Raw genomic sequence first — 27,108 nt, forward strand, 5'->3', positions numbered from 1 at the left:
ACTCATCCCGAGGGGCTCCTGGGACGCCTGCCCTCTCCAGCGGCTAACAGGAGTCTGGTCCCAAGCCTTTAAGAATCCCGGAGAGATGATATGGGGAGGGAGGTGGAAGGGGGGTTCAGGATTGGGAACACGTGTACACCCGTGGCGGATTCATGTTGATGTATGGCAAAACCAATATAGTATTGTAAAGTAAAAAAAAGTTTAAAAAAAAATACAAAGGTTAAAGAAAAAGAAAAAAAAAAAAGAACCCGAACCGTGTCACTGCCTCCCGACCTCTCCTGTCCCAGCCAGTCCTGGCTGGCTTTTCAAAAGTGTGCAGTTGTCTCCTCCCCGCCCAGCCCCATCCTCGCGCAGGACCAGCTGTGCGGCTGGCTTCACTTGGGACGCAAGCTGCCTCGCGGCTGCAGCTCAGCAAGCGCCGCTCCCAGTTCAGGCACCCTCAGCCCTCCATTCGGCTCCCGAGCCGCGGTGCAAAGTTGGGCAGCTTCCAGTGCTCTTTGCCTCTGATTTCTCCCTCCCCCGGTTCGAGGTGCCTCTGCTTCCCACGCTCCTTCCACCGGGAGCAGCCTGTCCCGGCGGGCTGGCGGTTCGCTCCTCTGTCCAGTCCTCCCCTACCATGCTGTTCAGGAGCGTCCTCCTGGCAGTGCAAGGTAAGGTCTGGACCCGGGGGCTATCCCCATGGGGCGCTTTTGTAACCCTCTCCCAATCCGGCAGCCCCGGTAGTCCAGCTGGGCCATCTAAGGGTGCCTACGGACAGCGTCTCAGCAGCCGTTTACGTCCCTCCCCAGCCCAGCGGCTGCGCACAGGTCCTGCAGTGGAAGCTCCCGGGGCGGGGGCGGCAGTAGCACATCCCTCTCCCGCCCCATCTTGGACGCCTTCCTCCACTTCCACCAGGTAGTTCCCCAGGGTGCCCTGAGTTGCTGCCAACGCTCCCCAGACCCAGCCCGAATTGAAACTCGCTTTGTATCCACAGCACTGCAGCTTGCCAGTACCCTGGACCTGCCCGCGGGGTCCTGCACCTTCGAGGAGAACACCTGCGGCTTTGACTCGGTGTTCGAGTTCCTGCCGTGGATTTTAAATGAGGAAGGTAAGGGGCTCGTGCACAGGGGCCCAACCTGAACTTTTTTGGCTGGGTGGCTCTTTTGCATGAAAGTGAAAGTTGCTCAGTCGTATCCAACTCTTTGTGACCCCATGAACTATATAATCCATGGAATTCTCTAGACCAGAATACTGGGGTGGGTAGCCTTTCCCTTCTCCAGGGGATTTTCCCAACCCAGGTCTTCCGCGTTGCAGGCGGATTCTTTACCAGCGGAGCCACAAGGTAAGCCCTTTCCGCATGGATAATGTTATTATCTTGGAGTTACATACTCTCGGGAGAAAAAGTGTGTCATGGATCATCTTTCCAGCTCTCAGCTGTGCTGCATGAATGGCCAGTGACGAGATGGGGGTTGGGTGGGGCGTCCTTTGTTTACCTGGCCCTTGGCGAGAAGCGCTGAGATTTCGCCCCTCCCCCCTACTCCCTAATGAAAGGGAGAAAGGGGACACAGCTGATGCTTGTCTCCCACCAGCTATGTGCCCTCTGCAGGTCAACAGGCTCTGTCGTCCTCAGTAGACACCTTTGTGAGCTGGGCAAGTTGGGTGAGATAAGTTTTCCTTTCATCCTGCAGAAACGGTGGTGCTGCTCCTCTGTGATGAGACCTCAGTGTGAACCTCACGTTTGTGTTGTGCTTGACAGCGTTTTGTTGCATGACATCATCCTCATATTATTGTTGATTTATAAGTCAGCACTTGGCAAAAGAGGAAACCAAGTGTATGGCTGTGTGTCTGCGGTCACTCAGCTGGCTTGCATTGGTCATTGCCTCACCGCTCATACTGTTTGGGGTCTAGTGACAAAGTTTAAATGTGGGATCTTAAATGTGATACAGTTTTCTGCCCTTTATTTATTTAGTGTATATATATATATATATATATATATATATATATATATATATATATATATATATATATATATTTCTACTTCTTTCCTTTCTTTTGCTTGTGCCACCCCATTCAGAAGCCTGATGTCCCAGGTCACCGGGACTGGAAAATAGCCTCCTTTAAAAAATGCCACAGCATAAAAGAGATCAGTTAATCTCCTTCCCCTCTCAGTTGTCTTCAGGCCCCCAGATTATCTAACCTCCCTGGAGAAGGTGGGGGCCCAGAACCCCTGCTCAGGATGTGTAAAGTGCCATCACAGCTTTTCTGCCTCAGGCTTATCCTTGGGGTTTTGCATATTCTAGCTTCCCTGATGTTGGCAGGGAGGTGATGTTAACCCCAGTTTCCAGAGGAGGGAATCTCAGTCTTAGAATATTTAGACGACTGGCCCACGTACCAAGGTAATCAGTCAGTGGCCAACTCTGAACTGACTAGATCAGGGAAAAAACAGGAGGAAACCACTCAGTAGTAAACGTTATTTATTGCCAACTCTTGCTAAGTCTTCAGTACCAAATACTTAAGGATAGCTGGAAAAAAATCAATTCCTGATTTATTATTTGAGGAATTCCTACCTTGCTGATTGCCGTACGGAAATCTCTTTCATCTCATCACCCTACTCCTTTCCCTGTTCTGATTGTGTGTGAAGCATGTTGAGCAATGGCCTGGGCCACACAACGGGCTTTGGAGAGCATTATTCTCTAGCACAGTGCTTTAGCTGCATCAGAATTATCTGGGATGGGCGGGGGAGGGGGGGTTGTGGTGATATTAAAACACAGATTGCTGGGCCTCACCTCTGAGTTTCAGAGTCTGTGGGTCTGGAAGGGTGCTGAGAATTTGCATACCTAGTAAGTACTTAGGTGATGTTGCTAGTCAGGAGATCACACTTTGAGAATCACTGACCTTACTCATCCCCCTACCTCTGCTGGTGGCTCTGTGCAGGGCTAGGACCAGGGTAAAAGAGCCACTTGCATGACCCTGAGAGTGAAAACCTCCTTCAATCTTGTGCCCTAGACACCCCTTTTGCTTCACCCTAGTCTGGCACTGAGAAAAGGAAATCAGCATCACCCCTTAATCCAGGAGCCTCAGTCCTGTGCCCCCATTGTCAGGCCTCTGTCAGGATGGTGGCCCCCTGGCAGCCTGCTCCTGGGTCAGTGGGCAGGCCACATCCCGCCACACTCGACTGCTGTCCAGACCCACAGGAAGTACTCTCTGCTGAGTTGGCACCTCTGCACCAGTGGCAGTTTAACAGTGCCCCTCCAGGAAAACAGGAAGATGCTTATAGGGGAAGGTGATTGCGGTTTACAGCATATAATAAAGGCACTGTTGCTTTCCTCTTTACTTTCTTTCTAACATCTAACAGTCACTGCTTTCTGGCTCAAGGCTGGGACTCCTGGCTTGGCTGGGGGAAGGTAATTCAGTCGCCTCTGAGCATTTCTATGGGAGCAGGCCCATTAGGCTTCTGTCCTTACAGATCGTGTTTTTCAGTGGCCAGAATTTGGACGTAGCAGTCCACTCCAGAGGTGCAGTGAGGTAGGTGTGTGCCAGCTGCCGTGGTTGCCTCCTGAGAAGCCATCACTAAGAATTTCTATTATAAACCCATTGCTAGGTTGGTAAATTAAAGATAATGAAATTGTTCCAAGCTGAAATTTGGCAAGCTGTTCGCCAGCCTTTCTGCAAATTTACTTCAGCTGGCTGTAAAAACCCTTTGAAACTAGTTCCATCCACCTCTGTGTGTTGCATGGCAGCATAGAGAGCTGTAAGTTTCAGTGACTTTTGCCTAAAGAATTTGGAATGCAAATAGCACTTTCTTTGATGTCCTTGGTCAGTAGGTTAATTTATGGTGGAGCAATCAATGCTAAAGCCCAGTGAAGAGGGTTAAGTGGAGAAACAAATCTGCCAATTAGAATTTCATTCCCTGATAGCTCAGTCGGTAAAGAATCTGCCTACAGTACAGGAGACCTGGGTTCGATTCCTGGGTCAGGAAGATCCCCTGGAGAAGGGAATGGCAACCCACTCCAGTATTCTTGCCTGGGGAATCCCATGGACGGAGAAGCCTGGTGAGCTGCAGTCCATGGGGTTGCAAAGAGTCAGACACCACTGAGCGATTAACACCTTTGCCTTTTTAGGATAGGAGATTCACATCAGGAGTTGTCTCAAAATACCTCCCAGCTGCCCAAAATTGTATGTGAGGTCCACCCCTTTGATTTATTTAGTGTATTAGGTCTCTAAGCCTTGCTAGTTACAATTCCAGTATCCCTAGCTCATGGCCATTTTGAAATATGCTTAATCTCCTTTCACAAAATGGATGAGTTTTGACAAGGCAATGTGTTGACTTGATTGCACTCCACCATGGAGGGTGCCCCTGGGGAACAGAGGATGGCATCAGAGTAGCCGAGCATGTACTAGAACCTAGTCTCATCTACTTTCCAGTTTTGGCAATGTGGTCTTGTTTTCTTGACTTACCTCCATGTTTTTGGTAGAATATTTTCATTTTCTCTCACTTGTCAAGGCAAGTGAGATTGTATCAGAATCAAACTTTGAAATTGCTTCTAAGATTTAGGTTTGAATTAAATCCTGGAAAGAAGAGACCTATTTTATCCTATAAAAATCTTCATTCATTCATTATCTCAAAAAATCTTTATTCACAGTTCAGAGAATATTGGAACCCCTTTAACAGTCATCCTCAGCAGAAATCAAGATTGTCAGTTCCACTTGCCCAGTGCTAGCTGTGGGGGCCGAAGCCCTTCGGCTGAGGATTCTTGGAGACTGTAAAGTTGGCCTCACATCAGAATTGTCATGATTCAGATTAGCCATTGGATGGATTTTGGCTTTGTTCTGATTTTTGGGCACCTCGGTTTAGTATCTTTAAGCTGGCTCTGTGAGGAAGTCATTGGAGGAACTGCAGGAGGAAGAGAGTAAAATCCAAATCCAGGCACTACTCCTTTATTAGAAGTTTGGGGCACTAAAGCACCCCAGAGAGTAAGGCAGATGTGGACATATGTCAGGTAAAAAAGGAAATTCAAAACACTTGTTGTAGAGGAGGTGGTTTTTTCCTACAGCAGTGGGGGTCAAGGTTTGAGGAAATGTCTAATACAGGAAGAATTTGGATGGTATTTGTACCTCGGAGCAAGTGATAGTATCTGTGGCAGGCTGGCCAGCTAGACATTTGCATTAACCAAGGGGGTGGGAGTAGGGTGGTGGGGTGGTGGTAGAGTGTGCTGAAATCTCAATGTAAGTACATGCCTTATTCTCTTCCTGTCACTCTCCTTTCTTCACCAAACCCCTTACTTCTCTCGTAAGGACACTTACAGTCACTTGGTCAGCTGAATTCAGCTCTTTACTCAGTCATGTGCTAGTTATTATTAATAGTGATAAATCCTGCGTGATATTTCTTGAGGCCCAGCTAAAGCCAAAGTCTGGTCAGGATCCCAAAGACCTTCCTGAAGGAGAATGATCAGTCCTCCCTTTCTGCAGATTATAGCTCTTTTCCTGATTCTGGGAGAATGGCTCAGCATCCCACTCTGACATCACCCTGAGTTCATCCAGGGAATTCCCACCCTCTGGACCTGTTTGAACCTGCATCACCTCTGCTGGTTGGTTTCTTGACACCCTCTCTGCTGAAGCCAGCCCCCACATTGTGCAAAAGCTGGGAGCAGCACAAGACTGAGGTGTTCCCTGTATGCCTCTTGGAGAAACAGTCGACCCCAGGCCACATTCTTCCTGCAGTGCCACAAGGGATTCCTGGGCCCACCCAGGCTACTTCTGATGTCCAGTCGAACCTGGCTCTTGTGAGCTGTGCCTAAGTATGACCTCAGTTCTGTTCTGGCTCTGCCCAGCATCCTAGATCCTAGGGCTGGGCCATGGAGTTCACCCAGTACAACCTCCTTATTTTATGGAGGAGCACACTGGAGCCCAGAAAGCCTCAGCATTAATCAGGCTCTATATTGATGCTGCTGGTGCCTTCTAGGAGGCCCCTGAGCTCTCAACCCCTCAGTTTTGGGGCATGTCCCTAACCCTTGGCCTCCATATCAGAGTTCCCAGGTTGTCTTACATGGCTCCTCCACTTGGGACTTAACCTACCTGGACTGGTAATCTCTCCCTGCTCCTCCCTGCCATGACTCACTTCTCTGAACATAGGCACTGTCTAGCCAGCCTTCTTCCTATCAAAGCCAACACCCAGTCTGGGTCTTCTCTACTCAGGTTAGAATTGCTGAATAGGAAGTTGCTACCTAGTTCCTGGCCTGATCCCTAACAAGGTGTCCTGGATTTGGGATGTTTGCCTTCTCGTAATCACAGAAGTCAGCTATGGTCACAATATATTGGGAGGAAAAAGTAATCTCTTGTCATAGGACTTTCTGCTTTTATTGTCATCTTCAAATCTCTTAGCATGCAAGCAACCCCCATGTTTTATGACTTGCATTTTGGGATATGGTATTCACAAAAAATCCTGGTTCTTAAAATAACAGAACCTTTTTTTGGTAGGTCATCTCAGTAACAGTCCTAATTCTGTCTTATTAAATAGCATTTAATTTTTAAGAAGTTGATTAAAATGCATGTATGTTAATAGAAGTAGTGGGTATCTCGATGCATAAGATCAGCAGACAGTTGAATGTGTCTTGGGCATTTTGACATGGCATCACCAACTTGATGGACATAAGTTTGAGCAAGCTCTGGGAGCTGGTGATAGACAGGGAAGCCTGGCGTGCTGCAGTCCATGGGGTCACAGAGTCGGATGCACCTGAATGACTAAACTGAACTGAACTGAGCATTTTGGTTGGTCAACCCTGATTTTCACCTCTGCCAATTATCCCACCACTCTCCCTCAATTTCTCTTGTGTGTGTCTTAATCAACTCAGTCATATAAGTGTATTCATACATTCAGATCTAGGCTCTTGCGGTGTTTGATTGTATGTTTAATTTTATACATATGTAGGTATGTGTATGAAATATCTAGAGAAAGAAGGTGGTACTGAACACAGAACATATTGCTGGTGATAAATGAGGAAGTTATTTAAGAGCAAAGAACTTCCACAGTATATCAGAAATTTCTATCATATCCATTGTGTGTGTGTGTTCAGTTGCTTAGTCTTGTCCAACTCTTTGCAACCCCGTGGACTGTAGCCTGCTAGTTTCCTTTGTCCAAGGAATTTTCCAGGCAAGAACACTAGAGTGGGTTGCTATTTCCTATGCCAGGGGATCTTCTGGACCCAGGGATTGAGCCTGCGTCTCTTGTGTCTCCTGCATTGGCAGGTGGATTCTTTATCACCGAGCCCCCTGGGGAGCCCATCGTATCCATTAGGCCATAACCTAATTAAGTAAAGCATAATGTCACACCTAATATCAACAAAGCACTCCTGACAAAAATAGAAATTTATCGAGAAATTCTTACACCTATGCCAATGGTTCTTAGCTCTGACTGGACATTAAAATCACCTAAATTTTTCTTTAAAAATAGTCGTACACAGGCCCTACCACAAGAGATTCTGATTTACTTGACCACATACAGGGCCAGACTTGGCACTGTTAACAAACAGACATTAGTAGATGAACAAACTCCCTATGTGATTCTGATACGTGGCCAGGGTTGAGGACAGTGATGAGAAGAATGGGCAACTCCTCCTTCCTCTCCCCAGCCAGATGTAGAAAGAAGGAACGTGCTGTTACTAAGGGTCCTTTAATGATTACCGATTGCAAATAGAATAAAGTACAAACTGCCTAGCTTGGCACTCAGGGGCCTTTGTAATTTACCCTCAGTTATATTTTTATTCCTCCCCGCTCCCCCCCCCCCCGTGTATCCCCAACATGCTCTTCACTCAATGAGCTCTTTACTTTCTCGCCTCCTTGCTCTGTTTGTGCTGTTCTGTACCTCCCTGTTATCCTGCTTTTTCATTCCCTGGCTCCATCCTGGCCTATTTAAGTCTATCTGTGCTTTAATGTATGGCTCTTTTTTGAAACAGTCCTTGAGTTTCCCAAGTAAATAAACTTCTTCCTTTCCTCTTTGTTTCCCCTTCCCATGGCTCTCTTCACTTTCCACTTTGTAAATCTTCTTCTTAGTGTCTCCTTATTGGAGTCCCCACCTCTTCACTTCATCTGAGTTATGCGTTGAGAACAGGGATCACATACTTCCCACAGCACCTGACATGTGTGGTATCAACAAACATTTTGAATTTAATCAATCTCTAAAGCCCTTATTGAGATCAATTTCTTTAAAAAAAAAAACAAAAAAGTTCTTGACATTTTCCCCTGTAAAGAAAGAGGTTGTGTTTAATAATCCTTCCTACCATAAGACTTCAAAGACTTTGGAGTCTTCTGTTGCAATTTCCAAATATAACAGTGAAGCAGTATTTCAGTTTGCCTCACCAATACATGATCTGTTTCATCCCTGACATACCAATGGACAAATAGCCCTTGGATTATTTACCCATCAGGACTGCCTGAGTCCTTTGATCCTCTGCCATCACAAACAATCACAGTGCAACCTGGAGAGAGACACTGATGGTCTAAAAAGTATTTTTGGCAAAAGATGATCAAACTTTGGACTAGCTATTGAGAGCTGTTGTTTCTAAGGAACTCACGTGGGAGACATAAATAGTACCTACCCTGATGGGTAGAAGCATACAGGGATATTTGTTACTTGAAGAAAGGAATCTTCCATACTGATGTGACTTATGGAGAAATTCAGTGACATCTGCAAAAATATTTGCTTTTTCTACCTTGTGAGACATTTATCTGTGTTTTTAGGGAGGGTTCTGAGTTTATGAATAAAATAAAACAAGTGGTATCATGCCATAATTTCATAGTATCATGAATGAATCATATCTTTTACAAAAAAACACTTCTAAAGAATATTCATTCTGTCAACACATATTTGCATACCCACTATCCATCAGGCACTATGTTGGTTGTTGGAGTACAGATAGTACATGGAATACATTCACAGTCATGACCCCTGCCATTTGCAGGCACCTTAGACCAACAGGAGCAAACACAAATCTGTAATTATGTTAGAGAGCAAAAGGAATTGTATACTAGCCCAGGATCTTCATTGCAAACAGCATAAGTAGACTGTTTAAATCAAGTGCAAAAGAAGTTTATTGGAAGGGTATCAGTTAGTTCTTAGAATCAGCAGGAAGTCTAGAGATCTGAGTTACATTTGGGCAAGAGTAAAGAGATATAATGTGTTGGCGAGATCCCACTGAAGGAACCATTTGTGTGACTTTGCCATGATTGTTTACTATTGCACCTCTGGACCTGCCTGTTCATTATACTGTAGACAAGAAGCAGTGTGATGCAGCCTGCTCTCCAATTCAGTAGCTGAGAAAAGGGTTGATTTGAGGAAGACAAGATGATAACGGGAAGGCTAGATAGGGAACTATGCAGTGGTTCAGCTAAGAGATGATGAGGCTTGAAATAGGAAAAAGGGAGTAGGGGTAAAAGGGAGAGTAAATAAAGCATGAGAACAGGGACTCATCTGGCAGGACTTGCTTATTGATTGGGTGGGAGTAATGAGTCAGATAGAGAGTGACTTCCAGATTTCTAGTTTGGGCAGACATATGTTTGAGGGTGTCAACAGTTGCAGAATTTCAAAAGGAAAATTGTATTAGAGTAGAAGAAGGTGTGTTCAATTCTGAGTTACCTGGGAAACATCCAGGTGGAGGTGTTGAGTAGGACTTTGATGGAAGAAGCTGAAAGTCAGGAACAGTCTGGGTAGGACTATTCCCACTATAGCTGTGGGAATCTTCAGTGTAAAGATGGTGGTTGAAACCTTGAGTATAGACAAGATTCCCCCAAAGAGAATGTAGAAAGTGAAGATAGCAGGAAGCTGAAGGTGGAGCCTTAAATTCATGTTTAAGGATCAGGCATAGGAAGGAGATGGTGGAAAAAAGGAAACAGAAGGAACTTTAGACATAGAGGAGGAGAATTAAGAAAATAATAGGGCCACAAAAGCCAAAGGACTTTGTAGGGTCAAAAGGAGGAGGTGATCAACAGGACCCAGGGAAGCCGAGAGGTGGGCGCTCTACGACTTGCCTGTTGAAAATAACAGTTAGGTGCTCACATGAGTGAAGTGTCAGTAAAGCGCTCAGGACAGACCCTACCTGCCCTGGTGGAAGAATGGAGGGAGAGTGTTGACAGCGGAGCTCTCAGCAAAGAAGTTCAATGTTCCCTGTTTCTCAGAAAGAGGTTTACCCATACCTCCGAAGAAACTTGTGATGAAAGAGGTTTTGTTTTTCTTTTCCTTGTTTCTTAGGAAGGCTTGTGCCTGTCTGTAGAGTGAGAGGAAAGGGTTAGTCAAGAAAGAAGGTTCAGGAGACAGTAGGACCTCCTCACTAGCCCTACAGGAGACCCAGTTTCCACTTTGACAATTTGGAAACCTCAAGAATATTTCTTTAAAAAAATTATTCATTTTTCTCTGCATCAGGTCTTCGTTGCAGCATACAGGATCTTTCATTGTGGTGTGCAGGTTTCCCTAGTTCTGTCACAGTCTTAACTGCCCCGCAGTACGTGGGCTCTTAGTTCCCTGACCAGGGATCAAAGCAATGTGGATTCTTAACCACTAGACCACCAGGGAAGTCCCAAGAACATACAGATTTCTTCAACTGGCATAACCCAAGAACCGTCCATTGAGTGGCTTGATGACATTTGTGTCAGCTTCAAAATGTGTGACATTTTATTCCTATTGTAAATCTAGAGGGTATAGGAAATTGGGCTGAGTCTGTGGTAGTTAGGATGCATCCTGGAACTTACTTAATAAAAAGCAAAACCAGGCCTCTAGAAGTTGCAGAATGTTTGGGTATTGGGAAACTTGAACAGCGTAGCATATTGTATTTCTGTATTAGGAACGGTTCCCAGTGAGAAGTGTGAAGCGATACCTAGTGAAACGGTTACACGATAGCTTCCTGTGCTGCCGTGGTTTGTGACCCATAGGTGGCATATCATGGTGCCTGTCTAGTATATTTATTGTCATTATCTGTAACCATCATAACAACCAACCATCCCGGAGGTGGTTATTATCAACATTTTACAGATGTGGAAGTAGGAGACACAGAGAGATGGAGGTAACATGCCCAGCGCGATACAGAGAGTCAGGATGTGGACCCAAGCATATCCAACTCAAAAGACTTGCGCCTCACTGGACCCTGAGCACCTTCCCATCAGAATAGGTTGATACCTTCATACTTCCAGAGGTCATCACCATGGGAGACAGACCTGAAAGATTTGTGCTTCCCTAGAGACACTGGGAATCCTCTGCAAAATTCTCATGGTGTCCCAGCATTCGCACTCTGCCCTGGGTTTCAGGCCCCAGCTACAGCCAGCGTGCCTTCTATATGGTAGTAAGGCTTTGGAATCAAGCCAAGATAGGGAAATATACTTTTACTTATTTTTTCCATAATAGATTATAAAGTTTAATTTTGGAGCCATTTGAGGATTCTCTTCTCAGTCCTCAGCATAATCTTGGCAGAGAACTTCAGGGAAAATTTACGACTTGACCTAAAATACTTTGGCAGTCTTAAGGAATACTCCTCAACTTCAAATTCATCTATTCCTACTGTGAACAGATTAAAAGAGTACACAGATAGATGTATTTTTGCAAGCCAGTTGCCCCACTACACTACACGAGCACTTTGGTACTTATTCCATTACTCTTAACAGAATGGCAATATTGCTATCCAGCAACATTATACAATATTGTGATATATAACTTAGCTCTACTCTCAGAAAAATTTCCATTCCTTATTTGAAACACTTTTGCCTCACTGCCAAAGAGAGCTGAAGTGTTATTTGGGGCCATGCTTGTAATGAAGATGACTTTAATATGCTTTAACTTCACCGAGAAACTGCATTCTTGGCTTACCAATGTTTTATGACTAAAACCATATTGTCTGATACCATAACTTAATGTTTTCTTTTTTAAGCTTCTGCAGATTTCTTCTAATTTTGACTTTATGAAAAAAGTGGGTAATAGACTGGAGTGTGTTTAAATTGTTTTGTGACTCTACATTAGCCTGTTTTAAAATATAAGCCTTATGGAAAGCCTTTGGTTTTCCACTATAAATCCTGAAAATTGGGAATAAGCATATGAAAATCTTTTTCCCTTTCTACAAATTCTGTTGCGGAAAATGTGAGTTATGCATTGGTACCTTTTTTAAAAAAGAAAACACTGAAGAGTAGAACCTTTTGAACTCACATTTAAAAAGCTCTAATATACCATAGGTTACATGTTATCTTTGAAGATTTTCATCTTCATTGTCAACATGAAATAGTCAATAACCTACCTACATGTGGTTCTTTACTGAATCAGTTCAGTTCAGTTCAGTCGCTCAGTCGTGTCCGACTCTTTGTGACCCCATGGACTGCAGCACACCAGGCCTCCCTGTCCATCAACAACTCCTGGAGTTCACCCAAACCCATGTCCCTTGAGTCGGTGATGCATCCAACCATCTCATCCTCTGTCATCCCCTTCTCCTCCTACCCTCAATCTTTCCCAGCATCAGGGTCTTTTCAAGTGAGTCAGCTCTGAATATTGTATAATAAAAGAGAAATTATATTGAAGATAACATACCTGAAGATGCATAGTTTTGTCTTGGGTTTTAATTTGTTTTTTTGTCATTGAGGTGTAGTTGACATACAGTACTATATCAGTTTAAGGTGTATAGCATAATGATTTGACTTACATATGTATCATGAAATGATTACTGCAGTAAGGTTAATAAACACTCATCATCTCATATCAAATCAAAATAACAGGTAAAGAAATTTTTTTTCCTTGTGATGTAAACACTTAGGATTTACTGTTTTAACTTTCCTGTGTAACATAGCAACAGCACTAATTATACCTATGCTGCGCATTACATTCCTAGTACTTTATCTTGTAACTGGAGGTTTGTACCTTTTGACCATGTGTGTGTTTATTCACCAAGTCAGGTCCAACTCTTTGGGACCCCATGGACTGCGGTATGCCAGGCCTCCCTGTCCCTCACCATCTCTTAGACTTTGCCCAAGTTCGTGTCAATTGAATTGGTGATGCCATCCAACCATCTCATCCTCTGTCACCCCCTTCTCCTTTTGCCTTCAATCATTCCCAACATCAGGGTCTTTTCCAGTGAGTCAGTTGTTCACATCAGGTGGTCAAAGTATTGGAGCTTCAGCTTCAGCATCAGTCCTTCCAGTGAATATTCAGGGATGATTGCCTTTGAAAGTGAAAGTGAAAGTCACCCTTTAGGATTGACCGTTTTGATCTCTTTGCTATCCAAGGGACTCTCAAGAGTCTTCTCCAGAACCACAGTTTGAAAGCATCAATTCTTTGACACTCTGGCTTCTTTATGGTCCTACTGTCACATTCATACATGACCAATGGAAAGACCATAACCTTTGGTGGCAAAGTGATGACTTTGCTTTTTAATATACTGCCTAGGTTTGACTACCTTCACCCAACTCCCCCTCCCTCCCAAACCCCACCTCTGGTGACTGCAAATCTAGTCTCCTTTTCTATGAGTTTGTTTGTTTTTGAAGTATAATTGACCTACAACACTATGTGATTTCCTGTTGCACAACATAGTGATTTGATATTTTTTATATTACAAAATGATCACCACAGTAAGTCTAGTTACCATCTGCCACTGTACATACATATTACAGTATTATTTACTGTATTCCGTACAGTGTACTTCCCAGGTGGTGCTAGTGGTAAAGAATCTGCCTACCAATTCAGGAGGTGTAACAGACATAGGTTTTATCCCTGGGTCAGGAAGGTCCCCTGGAGAAAGGATAGGCAATCCACTCCAGTATTGTTGCCTGGAGAGTCCCATCCCAGGGGCAGAGGAGCCTGGGGGGCTGCAGTCCTTAGGGTTGCAGAGTCAGACATGACTGAAGTGACTTAGCCTGCACTCTGCACTTCATCCCCATGGCTTATTTGTTTTGTAGCTGAAAGTTTGTACCTCTTAATCTCCCTCTCCTACCTCTCTCCCCTGTGACAACCACCTGTTAGCTCTGTGTATCTATAAATGGGTTTCTGTTTTGTTAGGTTTCTTCATTTTTTTAAGGTTCCACATATAGGTGAAATCATATGGTATTTTTCTGTTTTATCTCACTCAGCATAATATCCTCCAGGCCCATCCATGTTGTCACATATAGCATTATTTTATTCTTTTTTATGACTGAGTAGTATTCCGTTCTGTATACACCACATCTCCTTTATCCATTCATCTGCTGATGGGCACTTAGGTTGCTTCCATATCTTGGCTACTAGGCATGCATGTTTCATTTTTAATCTTGCGCTTGTGAAATAGGACTTATTTGCTTTATATACACATAAACTCTAAAGAGTGTTCTGTAAAATGACCCTCTGAAAGCTATAGAGCATAAATTCCAGGTTTTTAAACCTCTCCCATTATTTAAAAAATATATCAATAATTATCAATGATGTCATGTTCAATTTTGATCCAAATGGGCCTCTTGTCTGTCAAGTATGTCATTAAGCAACTTTTGGAGAGGATGAAGGCAACCTGTTTGCTTCATAACAGCTGAAAACGGACAGCTTAGTTGTCAAAAAAGTTTCTCGGTCTCTCAGAATATCTCTCATGCCTCTTGCCTTTCTACGAACTCAGCTACTCACAATAAAAATTGCTGGGAGATGAAAAGGGTGTGAAATGGTTTATATCTTTAATTAATTCCATTCATTTGTCATTTTGGCGAGCAGGAACTCATTCACAAGTTTGCGACAATATTCTGTCATAAAATAAGTTTGGATACATTGATGGGCGATCTCTTGCTGAGCATAATATTGGCCTAGTAGTCTAAGATTTGTTAGAAAATTAATGAGTCCTGGAAAAATAGATAACATTCACCATCATTCCATCCAAATGTGCAGTGAATCATGGCTTGCACAGTAGACACTGAATTTGACACTCAAGTGATTTAAGAACTTCTCCTTAGAAACACTGGACAAAGGAAAGATCCTGGAGAGTAAACAGCAGAGACTCAGAGTTCCAATCTCTTTTAGCCTTGATCACCAGTCACCAGCTGAATGACTTGCCATCAAGGTTTCCCTAGCCAGGCACTGAGGATGATGACTGGTGTATTTTATTTAAATATTTTGAAGAATGGATTCATCAATTTTTTTAATGTTTTTTTAACCTTTTTTTTAATGTTTACCCATAGATCTTTTTTCGTAAAGACCATTTGCAAGCATTTACTGAGCACTGGGTGAATGTGTTGGCATTGAGCCAGAAGACCCAGTAGATGAATAATGGCAACTATTTTATCCAACACTTATTGGGCAGTTCTTATATACCAAGCACTTTGGTAGATGCCTTGCATGTATAATCTCACTGAATTCTTACAGTGACCCAGTGAGGAGATACTCACTACAGATGAAGAAACTGGGATTTAGAGGTTTTTGGGGTTTTTTTTTAACATTCCCAAAGTCACAGAGCAGGTAAATGATGAAGCCTGGATTTTAACCTACATTTCTCTCCAAAGACTGGGAAAAGAATCATTCTGCCAGTTAGTTTCCACACTCTCCCTTAACATGGAGCCTCAAAGCATCTTTGGGATAGAAATAATAATGATACTTATAAGTAGCTAACTCTTAAATACTCATCTATATACTATTGGGGTCGCACAGAGTCGGACACAACTGAAGCGACTTAGCAGCAGCAGCATATACTATTCTATGTTTGATGTTATTAACTAATTTAATTGTCCCAACAGCTTAATGAGTTGAGTCTTATTTTCATTCTCATTTTAGGGTTAAGGGAAGTGAGGCATCCACAGGTAACATACCTATGGCCACAGTGATCCCAGCTGGCAACACTATATTTTGTAACAGGTCTTCTGGCTCCAGTCTGTGTTCTGTGAAGGATATAGCAATTATAATATTCTTTTTTTTCCCACTGCACTTTGAGGTGAGAAGCTTTTCTCCTTAAGTTCTGATGTGAATGAGTAAGAGAACCATGTAAGGACATTCTTTCAGATTCTTTCATACACAAGGGCCCTATCACCAAATAAATTCTAATCTGAAGAAATTTTTAATCAGTCCTTTTCTTTAGAAATGGCATGGGACCCTGGGACAACAGAATTCCTGCCTGGTTCCAAGTTCTAAATGAGGTTACGATGGGAACTCCTGTGAGAAACTCATACTCCAAGCACCCCCATGACTGCCCCGCATTCTTTGGACAAATTCCAGTAGAACTTATGTTCCTTGATAATCTTACGGTCTTGTTTTGAAAATGTGTCAAGTATCCTCATACCAAGAAAAAGAAAAGAAATAGAAGTGTAATATTTGTCTTCTTGGGTTATGGAGCAAGGAGCTCAAATCAGTAGGGATATAAGCAGGAGACACCATATAAGCAGAAAGACAATGAAAATCCCTCATCCTTGGAGCAAAGGCAACAAATGACCCCCTGATCAAACTTACTTTGTAAGTTAGCTAAAGAAATACATGCATCTCTGTCTCAAGGTTTTCTGTTTTTCTTTTCAGTCATGCCTACATATTTATTTGTTTACTTTTTAATGTCTAATTACTTTTTTAAAAATTTTATTGAAGTACGGTTGATTTACAATGTTGTGTTAATTTCTTCTGTACAGCAAAGTACTCAGTTATACATCTATATGTAGAGAGAGAGAGATACATAGATTCTTTTTCATATTCTTTTCCACTATGATTGGTCACAGACATTGTATATAGTTCCCTGTGCTATCCAGTAGGATACTGGTGTTTATCCATCTTGTGTATGACAGTTTGCCTCTGCTACTCCCAAACTCCCTTTCCTTCCCTCCGCTCCACCACCTGCTGCCATTCCTTGGCAACTGCAAGTCTGTTCTCTATATCTGAGTCTGTTATTGTTTCAGAGATACGTTGATTTGTGTCGTATTCTAGATTCCACATAAAAGTGATATTTGGTTTTGAGTTTTGACTGAAAATATAAAAACTTATGAGCAGTTAGCAGTGAAAGCATAGCCCTAGGCAGTTGATCAATGAGTTTATATCTGTCTATAAAATACAAGGGCCTGATGGACATTATACTAAGAGGCTCAGTATTCAATTCTTAGATGATTGGTCAGTTATTTATGTGGTGCTATAATATATAGTATGGAAAATTATTTGTCAGTGAGATCCTCAGGCATGAAATAATAATAATGACCATTTAGCCTCTATGCTGAAGATACTATGGCCATGTTATCTCCAAATCCTATTATAATTTTATATGATCCATGTGGCCATCTCCATTTTAAAGACACAGCTGCTGAGAACCAGCAAGGTGACTCAGCCTGCCCCAGATCACACAGCCATAGCAGAATAGGTCCAGGTCTGTCTGTGCCAAAGCCAGTGTCTGTTCCATTGTCTTGCCACTGGGTGTCTGGCACTGGATTTGATGCTGCAGGGGCTTCCAAAGAAGGGCAATACCTAACTTCTGCCTTCTAGAAGGAGTAGGATTCCAGCCTCTCCGAGGCTGACTGTTTTGACAGCCTCTTCTCCCAAACAGCCTCTCTACCTCTTGGTCTTTGCCATCATCCATCATGAACGTCTCTCCCAAACTCCACTTGGACTAGGGATTGCTCCCTAGTACCTGACCTCATCATGGTTAGACATTTAGGGAGGCTTATTAGACTCAACAGTGAAAGTGAAAGTTGCTCAGTTGTGTCCAATTCTTTGTGACCCCATGGACTATGCAGTCCATGGAATTCTCTAGGCCAGAATACTGGAGTGGGTAGCCTTTCTCTTCTCCAGTGGATTTTCCCAACCCAGGGATCAAACCCAGCTCTCCCACATTGCAGGCAGATTTTTTACAAGCTGAGCCACAAGGGAAGCCCAAGAATTCTGGAGTGGGTAGCCTATCCCTTCTCTAACAGCTCTTCCTGACCCAGGAATCAAACCAGGGTCTCCTGTATTGCAGATGAATTCTTTACCAACCGAGTTATCAGGAAGCAGTTCCACTCATCTTTCTCCCTCCCTTCCTGTAAGCTCAGCTTTCATGATCCTCTCCCGTTTTTACTCCCTCCTGCTGGTTCTCAGTCATTTATGTTGCTCTTCCAAACCTAAAAATTTAGTCTTTTAGGGAACCTGGTGTTATTATCACAAAATCAACATCATGTCCCACTTCCCAAAGCTGGCTTTGGTAAAGTTCAAGTGGAGAGAAAGCTTTTGGCCACTAGTTCTTTTGGTCCTCAAGCCTTAAAAACAGATTTCTTCATCCTTTCTCCAGGGACAGTGTGATGACTCATAGTTCTGTTAGCTGAAAGAAATGCTTACAAGCCTCAACGGTTCTGTCCCCATGAAGCCTGCCCTCCTATACCTAATACCAATTCACAAGATCCTTTCCTGGTACTCAGGGCACTGATCAATAAAATAGGTGGGAATGTGCTCTAGTGCCATTTCCTATCCTGGAACCCTCTTCCCTCAGACCTTGATATAGCTGTCTCCTTCTCATCATCCCAGCCTCAGCTGAAGTGTTACCCTCTTCCCAGAGCACCGCAGTTCCCATTTGACCTCCCTCATGGTCACTACCACATTGTCCAATTTTAATTCCCTTTGTAGCACATTAGCTCTGATATTTTTCTTGTTTATCCAATCAAATATTTATTGTCTGCCAACCTGTTAAACTGTAAGCTTTGCGACAGCAAGGAAACTGTCTCACTTGTGTCACTGTGGATTCTCCCATGCCCAACACAGTGTCTACAACCAGACAGAAACCCAATAAATATTTGATAAGTGGATGAACCAATCTTAGTCACTGTGGAACTTCTGCCTTGGAAATGTACAAAGGCCAACATATTATCAGGATTTGTTGAATGAAAAGAAATGCCAGATGAGCCTGGGCATCACAGAGACATTCTGTGTAAGTGATGCGACTATCTCTAGGATATGTCTAGGCAGAGACTTCACATAGAACAGGTGAATTTTTCAATTACATTTTGGTGCTGCTCCTACAGAGCTACCAACTTTCTCTTTGTCTGCCCTTCGGAGTGAGTGTTCTACTGGGAGAACAGAGATTTCTCACCCAGATACAGGATAGTATTTTCTTCTTTTAACAAATGTAGTAAGCAATTTGTGGAACAAAAAAAAATATGGAAGAACATTTAAAAACTAAATTCTAAAACATTGCTCAAACAAGAATAAGAAGCTGTGTGTGTGTGTGTGCGTGCACACACATGCACGTGCATGTGCCCATGTGTGAACAATAAGTCCTTAGTTAGTCTGTGGTGTGAGGATGACTTTTCAGAAAACTAGCTAGTTTCTCTTAGTACTGGTTGTGTGTATATTATTCAAGCAACTGTTGTAACTTTTTTCTCTTCCCCTAAGATCAGCCAAGCTGTTACCTGAAATCTATCAGGGTAATCAGACTCCAGATCACATGGAAAAGATTTCCCCTTATCACAGATTTTTCTTTTAAGATCCCCAAACAGAAACCTCAGTGTGGAGCCCCTGAAGCAGTTTGAAAATAAATTAATAAATAGTGGACATGAAGTCTGCCCATAGCTCTCATATATTCTTGTAAAAATGCACACAGCGTGTTGCATCTCTCCACCTTCTCTCTCTGGAGGTATGTGATAACCAGTATCACAACCAATGTTTTAGACTTGTGTTCCCCAGGCCCCTTTGGAATCACGACTACGGATCTTTGTCATTTATTGTGGGCCCGTGGGTGCTTCACTCGTTTCATCTTGCAATCACTCTCTGAGGTAGGTGGCATTGCCTCTAGTTCACAGTTGAGGAAATGGAAGTCTCTAGTGGCTAAGTGGCCTGCCTGATGTCACATAGCTAGAAGTGGCAGGACTGGGCAAGAGGTATCATGGTATCTACCCTGTCATAGCACTCCCATAGCCCTGGCAGTATTTTCAAACCTCTCTTCAAGCACTTGAAAAGAAAGTGAAAATGTTAGTTGCTCAGACATGTCCAACTCTTTGCAACAGCATGGGCTGTAGCCCTCTGGGCTCCTCTGTCCATGGGGTTTTCCAGGCAAGACTACTGGAGTGGGTTGCTATTCCCTTCTCCTAGGGATCTTCCCCACCCAGGTATTGAACCCAGGTCTCCTGCATTTCAGGCAAAGCACCTATTTACTCTCATTTCATTGGCTTTATTCAAGAATTTATCTTTTCCCTTCTATTATGCTTCCCTGGTGGCTCAGACCATAAAGAATCTGCCTGCAGTGCAGGAGACCCAGGTTTCATCCTTGGGTCAGGAAGATCCCCTAGAGAAGGGAATGGCTACTCACTCCAGTATTCTTGCCTGGAGAATTCCAGGGACAGAGGAACCTGGCTGGTTATAGCCCATGGGGTTGCAAAGAATTGGACACAACTGAACGACTAACACTTTCACTAGAAATTAGCATCCGTCTCTTCCTTCTCTTAGTCCTCTATATACCTTACCAAATGCTCTGCACATAATAAATCAGGGCCAGGGCTGGGGAGAAGTTAATGAGGCACTCACTTGGAGTGTAAAATTTAAGGGAACACTCTTAAAATTACAGTCATATTTTTTAAAGCTGTTTTTATCTTTTGGCGCTTGACACGTTGCCCCATTCTCCATCCCCACTTCTGGCGATCACCAATCTGTTCTTTATGTCTGTGAGCTTGTTTTTTCCCCCTTACATTTCACATATAACAGCAATCACGTGGTTTGGCACTTGTCTTTCTCTGTCTGACTTAACATAATACCCTCAAGGTCTATTTGTATTGTTACAAATGGCAAGATTGTATCCTTTTTATGGCTGAATATTATTCCATTGTGTATGAATACATGTGTATATATGTACCACGTCATCCTAATCCATTAACCCACTGATGGGCATCCAAATCTTGGCTTTTGTAAAGAGTACTGCAGTGAAAGTGAGACTTCATATATCTTTTCAAGTTACTATTTTCATTTTTCTTTACATAAATCCACAGAAATGGAACTGCTCGATCATATGGATTATAGTTCTGTTTTTAACGTTTTAGGAGTCTCCATACTGTTTTCTACAGTAGCTATACCAATTTACATTCTCACCAGTAGTGTGCAAGGGTTCCTTTCTCTCCACATCCTTGTCAATACTTGTTATCTGTGTTCTTTTTGATTATAGCTATTCTGATAGATGTGAGGTGATAGCACATTATGGTTTTGATTTTCATTTCCCTGATAACTAATGATGTTGAGCATCTTTTTATGTACCAGTTGACCATCTGTATGTCTTCTTTGGAAAAAAAATGTCTATTTTAAAAATGTAAAATTAATACAAAAATTCCATGATGAACAAAATATTAAAATTTAAATAGAGCCTATTATACAGAGTGAAGTAAGTCAGAAAGAGAAATATAACTATCGTATGCTGACACATACATATAGAATCTAAAAAGATGGCACTGATGAATTTATTTTCAGGGCAGCAATGAAGAAACAGGCATAGAGAACAGAACCTATGGACCTGGAGAGGGAGGAGAGGGGGGAGATATATGGAGAGAGTAACATAGAAGTTTACAATACCACATGTAAAATAGATAGCCAATGGGAATTTGCTGTTCGATTCAGGGAACTCAAACAGGGCTCTGTGACAGGCTGGAGGGTGGGATGGGGAGGGAGATGGGAGGGATGTCCAGGAGGGAGGGGACATGGGTGTACCTATGGCTGATTCTTGTTGATGTATGACAGAAAACCACAAAATTCTCTTCATTTTTATGCCAATAAAAGATTTTGAAATTAAAAAAAAAAAATAAAGATAGGCCCTGATCCTGAACTTGGCCTCCCTTGCTTAGTCCCAGCCCTATAAGAGCTCTTAAAATATATTGAATGAATGGATTGTAGAATTGGTGTTTGGCTTACATGAGATAAGTGTGCCATTAATGATCTAGTGACGTATTAGTGTTCAGAATTCATTGGTGAATCAAGTGGACTAAAGCTCTGGTCTTTCTTGCTGTCCGTCTGTCCATGAAGATATTGATTCAGCTGTACTGGTCACGCTCACCCCAGCCTGGAAAAACTGCCATAGTCCTGCTTCCTTACTAGCCTGAGCAGCAGTCTACCCAACAGGGGGAGTTTTCTTAACAACTCTAAATTAAAAACTGTTCTTGGTTGTCTAAGATACTGAAGTTCCTGAAATTTCTCTTTCATTTTGTTATCTTCCCACTTTTCTTATTCTTCTTGTTTAAGGAAATTGGAATAGTTATTTTGAAAGACACACTGTAAGATGTACGTGTGTGTGTGTGTGTGAGATATATAGATTTTGTGTGTATGTATTGATATCTCTCTCACTGTTCCCATTGAGCTCCACCAGGGCTCAGTAAATAATAAGAAGCTCCGTAAATATGTGTGAATTTATCAATTGGATTGTAGGACATGAACTGTAGGAAAAGAATAGTTTAATTTTGAGTATATTAGATTCATCTGAAGTCACCATTTTATAGCTGACAAAAAGCTTTATTCCAAAAAGACCAGCAGATCTAATTTGCTTTCACTTCAGTTAAGCCCATTCTTTCATGCTGTTTCCATTGTTTGTGTTAGGAACATTGAAGACTTAGCCAAACAAGGAATCTGTGAATGGAATGCAGTTGCATTGTCATTCACAGTAGCAATTAATGAGACAGAAATCTAGGGTCTAAGTGCCCACTGGGCAGCTTCTCATCTCAGGAAACTGGCTTCATTACAGAATGAATCACCACTTTCAGGGGAACTTTAGTCTCTCCAAAGGCTTATCTCTCAAAGTCATAGAATTAAAATGTTGAAAACAAGCTTCAAGTCCCAAATGGTCAGACCGACTAGAAATGGGGAAAGAGGTGCCCTAGCCGCTGTGCCAGTAAGGGACTGGGAGAGGCGTCTCTGTCCCTCGAGTGTGGCTGTCTGATCTGTAGCTTGGCTGTTGTTGCTCTGGGCTCTAGACTGTTGAAAAGAGGGAACAATTGCCATCAGAATAAATCTTTCTATGCTTAGGTATAATCTACCTAGACAGGCTCAATTCAGAAAGACTTCACAGTTTTCAGAAGAGCAGATCATTCATTCATTCAACAAATGCCTACTGAGGACCTACATATGCCAGGTGCTGGGGATTCAGTAGTGAACAAAATAATAGTCCCAGGGAGTGTGCATCTTGGCGGGGAGAGCTTGAGATAAATGATACAACAAACAGCAGTGTGACATGGCAGATGGTGTAAGCTTCTTGGAGGGAAATGAGTCAGGGTAAGGATAGCTGTTTTGGCTCAAGTGGGTAGGACCGTGTGACCTAAGGCTGGAATAGTGTGTTTGGGAAAGGCAAGGAGGTCAGTATAGCTGCAGCCTGGTGAACGAGGAGGGTAGGGAGAGGAGATGAGGCCATACAGAAGTCTGAGGGCCAGATCATGTCAGCCTAGTGCAGGCCATGGGGACTTAAGACTCTATTCTGAGAGATGGGAAGCCTCTGGAGGTTTTTAGAAGTAATGACCTGGTATGATATATGACCTGATATGACCTGATATGATGTTTTATAAAAATCACTCTGACTTTTAAGTGGGGAAGAGCCAGTGCTTCAGCCTGGGTACCCTGAAGCCAGGTATAATCTTGCCCTTATGGAGCTTATAAGTTGATGGAGAATTTTGGCAATGGGCACATAAAGAAATAAAGTCAGTTGGGGTACATTCTAAATAAAATGAAAGAGGGTGATGGGAAATCAGGAAGAATGGGACTGTCTGCTATAGTTAATGGTTAGGAAAGCTTCCCTAAAGAGGTGATGTTGAACTGAGAACAGAGTAAGGAGGAAGAGCAATCATGCACCAGTGAGGGAGGGCACAGAGTATGCCAGGTGCGTGGCCAGCTGTGCAAATGCCCTGAGGTAGGGGCGAACTAGGGAGAGCGGTCAAGAGAGCGGCAGAGCCAGACCCTGGAGAGACACTCAGGTGACAGTGAGGAGTCTGGATTTTATTCCAATTGAAATGGACAGCCGCTGCAGGTATTTAAGTATGAATTCTATTCCAAAGGGCCTCTCTTCTACTTTGTGGAGAATAAATGTGCCCTGAGAACGGAAATTAGGACACCAGCCTTTGCAATAATATATGTAAGAGATAATGGTGATTTCAATACTAGTAGAGCTTGTGGAGTTGAAGAGTGGGTTGGGGATATATTTTGGAGTAAGTCAACAGTCAATTAATGCAATGGATGTGGAAGTATGGGGAATCAAGAATAACTTCTAGGTAATTGATTTGAGCAACTGAGTAGAGGTGTGCCATTTATAGAGATGGAGAAGAATGAGAGAGGGACAGATAGGATAATGAAGGGATAGTGAAGGAAGGGGAATCAAGAGTTCTCATTTGACGTGTTACATTTGAGAGAGACCCTTGATGGAGCTTTTAGTGCAGATGTCCAACAGACAATTTGATATAGGTTTCTGGAGTTCAGAATAGAGGTCTGAGGGTGAGACAAAAATTTGGGAATTATCAGCATGCAATTAGTATTTATTGCCCAGGACTAGATGGTCATCTAGGGAAATAATATAAAGAGGAGCAAGAGGGTAGAAGACTAAGCCCTAAGGATGTTCCAAAATTTAGAGTGGAGATGTGGAAAAGGTGCCAACCAGAAGAACTAAGAAGAGGGACAGGTAAGCAGAAGGCAAGCCAAGACAGAGGGGTGTGATAGACTCTAAAGGAAAAGAGGTTTCCAGGTGTGCATATCCAGCTGTGTTGAATGCAGTGGAGAGATGAGATGAAGATAAACAGAAAATGTTGGATTTGGAGACCACTGAACATTTTTGGTGATTTTGGCAAGAACAGCTTGAGTACAATAGAGAAAGCAATTTTGAGTAGTTTCCCTTTGGCTGAAGGTAGGCTTCATGACCCCTCTATGAAGTCACTTGTAAATTTTTATCTCTTGGAGTACAGAGAAATATACCAATTTCCTTCTACTGTTGAGCAGACTGAAAATGGTTACATTCTCTGGTATAGAATTAACTAGTTTTTGGTATCTTCTGTTTCATTAAAAAAAAACAGAGTCTTATTTCTTCACTTGTACTTATTTTTTAATTTGACTATTAATTTTGAAATTATGGGGCTCATGAAAGGGCCCAGAGGTAAGGATGTTGGTAACCCCTTTATTTTATTGATGAGGAAACAAGAAGCTTGGAAAAGTAGAATGATAGAGGCAGGGTAGAATCCAGGAATCTCTCAGCTTCACTACATGTAGCCTTTATGATTCATATAATTCTACCCCTCATTCCCAAATGCACCCAATTGAATAATATTAGAACAGTGGTCCCAGGTAGCTTGAGACAGGCATTCTACCTTCTAGACTGCTTTTGATCTGACATGGTACTTATCAAATGGAATCCGCTTCATTGATTGGTCATGTTTTAGGATATTACAGAAGACTCCATTAATGAAAGTCTGGAAAACACTCCATGTCCCGTGCCTATGGCATGCACACTGCTAAGACACTCTTTCCTGCTTGCTCAGATACAGCCTCATGCAGATTTCCAGGCAGATACCAATAAACATCTCACATGACTCAGGGAAGCCTGTTTTTCTTACACATTTTGGATGGAAATTGTGAATGCTCCTAGCCTTAGCAAGCTTACAATGTACAATGGTGAAAAACGTACATTGAGCAAAAGGATAATGGATTCAGAGATCTTTGATCTGACAAGACACTCAGGTGGTCCTCAGCACCAGTCATTGACTGGCATGGTCTTTATATGAACTTCTTACTTAAAGATAGGATTTTCCACTTTGGTAATACAAGTGGAAAACTCAAGTGAGAGATGTAGCTCTTTCAGATACCTTAAGAAAATTACTTATGTGTGAGGAAAACACCTCTTAGCCTCCCTCTGTGGCTCTAATAGACCTGCCTGCCTATATGGCTCACCAGTATGGTATCACTATGGTGACAGTTCTTTACCAGAAGCTGGATCAGAGAACCAGATCTCAACCTACCACCAGGCACAGCCCCATCTGGGGTCTGGTTATACTTAGCCATGTAGTCTATATAAGGCATTTATCCCAAGTCTTATTTTCAGCATCTACAAAAGGAGGAGAATTTCCATAAAGAGTGCGTGAGGCTCACATGAACTGATTTGAGTGGATGTATATTATAATCTGTAAAGCATTATACAATTGTGAACTGTTATAAGACTTACAAAGAGAATCCAGAACCAAATTAAGCTTGACAATTTGAGATCTCAAAAGTATGAGAGACTATAAAAGTAAGGAAAATATTTACTGTAGTTAACTTGTGAATTAGGCGAAGGCACACATGTCTGCTTCTTAAAAGGCACAGTAAAGACTCTGCATCTAGGAAAGGCTGTATTCTGTGGCACTACCTGGAACTGGGGATCAAGCGAAATAGCATTTATTGTGTATCTCTTCTGCAGGCGGGGGTGGGGTGGGGGGCTTTGGGCTAGGTAGGATTTAGCCAGTATGGAGACAAGGATCCTTCCTGTGAAAGATTTCAAACCAAAAGGGACTAGGAGGCAAACATCCAAATTCCAGGACAGAAGGTGATATGTGTAGCAGAAGAGATATGAAGGTTCACAAAGCCCAAAGAGTGAAGCAGTTTTGTTAGGTAAGAGAGGGCAGCAGAGGAGTTTTCTTAAAGAAGTGGGATTTCTGATGTGCTGTGAGGGGTGGATAGAATGCTGAAAGTTGGGTAAGGCAAGCCAGGTACAGGGCAAATATACAAAAGTATGTTGCAAAGTTTATGCCAGTATAAGAGTGGTCCAGATGGTGACTGCAGCCATGAAATTAAAAGACACTTACTCCTTGGAAGGAAAGTTATGAACAACCTAGATAGCATATTAAAAAGCAGAGACATTACTTTGCCAACAAAGGTCCGTCTAGTCAAGGTTATGGTTTTTCTGTAGTCATGTATGGATGTGAGAGTTGGACTATAAAGACAGCTGAGTGCTGAAAAATTAATGCTTTTGAACTGTGGTGTTGGAGAAGACTCTTGAGAGTCCCTTGGACTGCAAGGAGATCCAACCAGTCCATCCTAAAGGAGATCAGTCCTGGGTGTTCACTGGAAGGACTGATGCTGAAGCTGAAACTCCAAAACTTTGGCCACCTGATGCGAAGAAGAGACTCATTTGAAAAGACCTTGATGTTGGTAAAGATTGAAAGCAGGAGGAGAAGGGGACAACAGAAAATGAGATGGTTGGATGGCATGACTGACTCAATGGGCATGAGTTTGAGTAAACTCCAGGAATT

General features: G+C 42.7%; 1 protein-coding gene across 2 annotated transcripts in view; it reads left to right on the plus strand.

Moving 5' to 3' along the window:
* MAMDC2 (MAM domain containing 2) overlaps window positions 213-27,108 on the plus strand; it is a 163,746-nt gene continuing 136,850 nt past the window's right edge. For both annotated transcript variants that reach the window (XR_001295975.2, XM_005683720.3), the window contains exons 1-2: window positions 213-650; window positions 974-1,087. Coding sequence is in view for 1 of the 2 variants with exons in the window: in XM_005683720.3 (XP_005683777.2) it covers window positions 617-650; window positions 974-1,087 (148 nt within the window). In the remaining variant the exon portion in view is untranslated. The remainder of the gene's footprint in view (window positions 651-973; window positions 1,088-27,108) is intronic.

This window comes from Capra hircus, chromosome 8, assembly GCF_001704415.2.
Source record: "Capra hircus breed San Clemente chromosome 8, ASM170441v1, whole genome shotgun sequence".
Lineage (NCBI taxonomy): Eukaryota > Metazoa > Chordata > Mammalia > Artiodactyla > Bovidae > Capra > Capra hircus.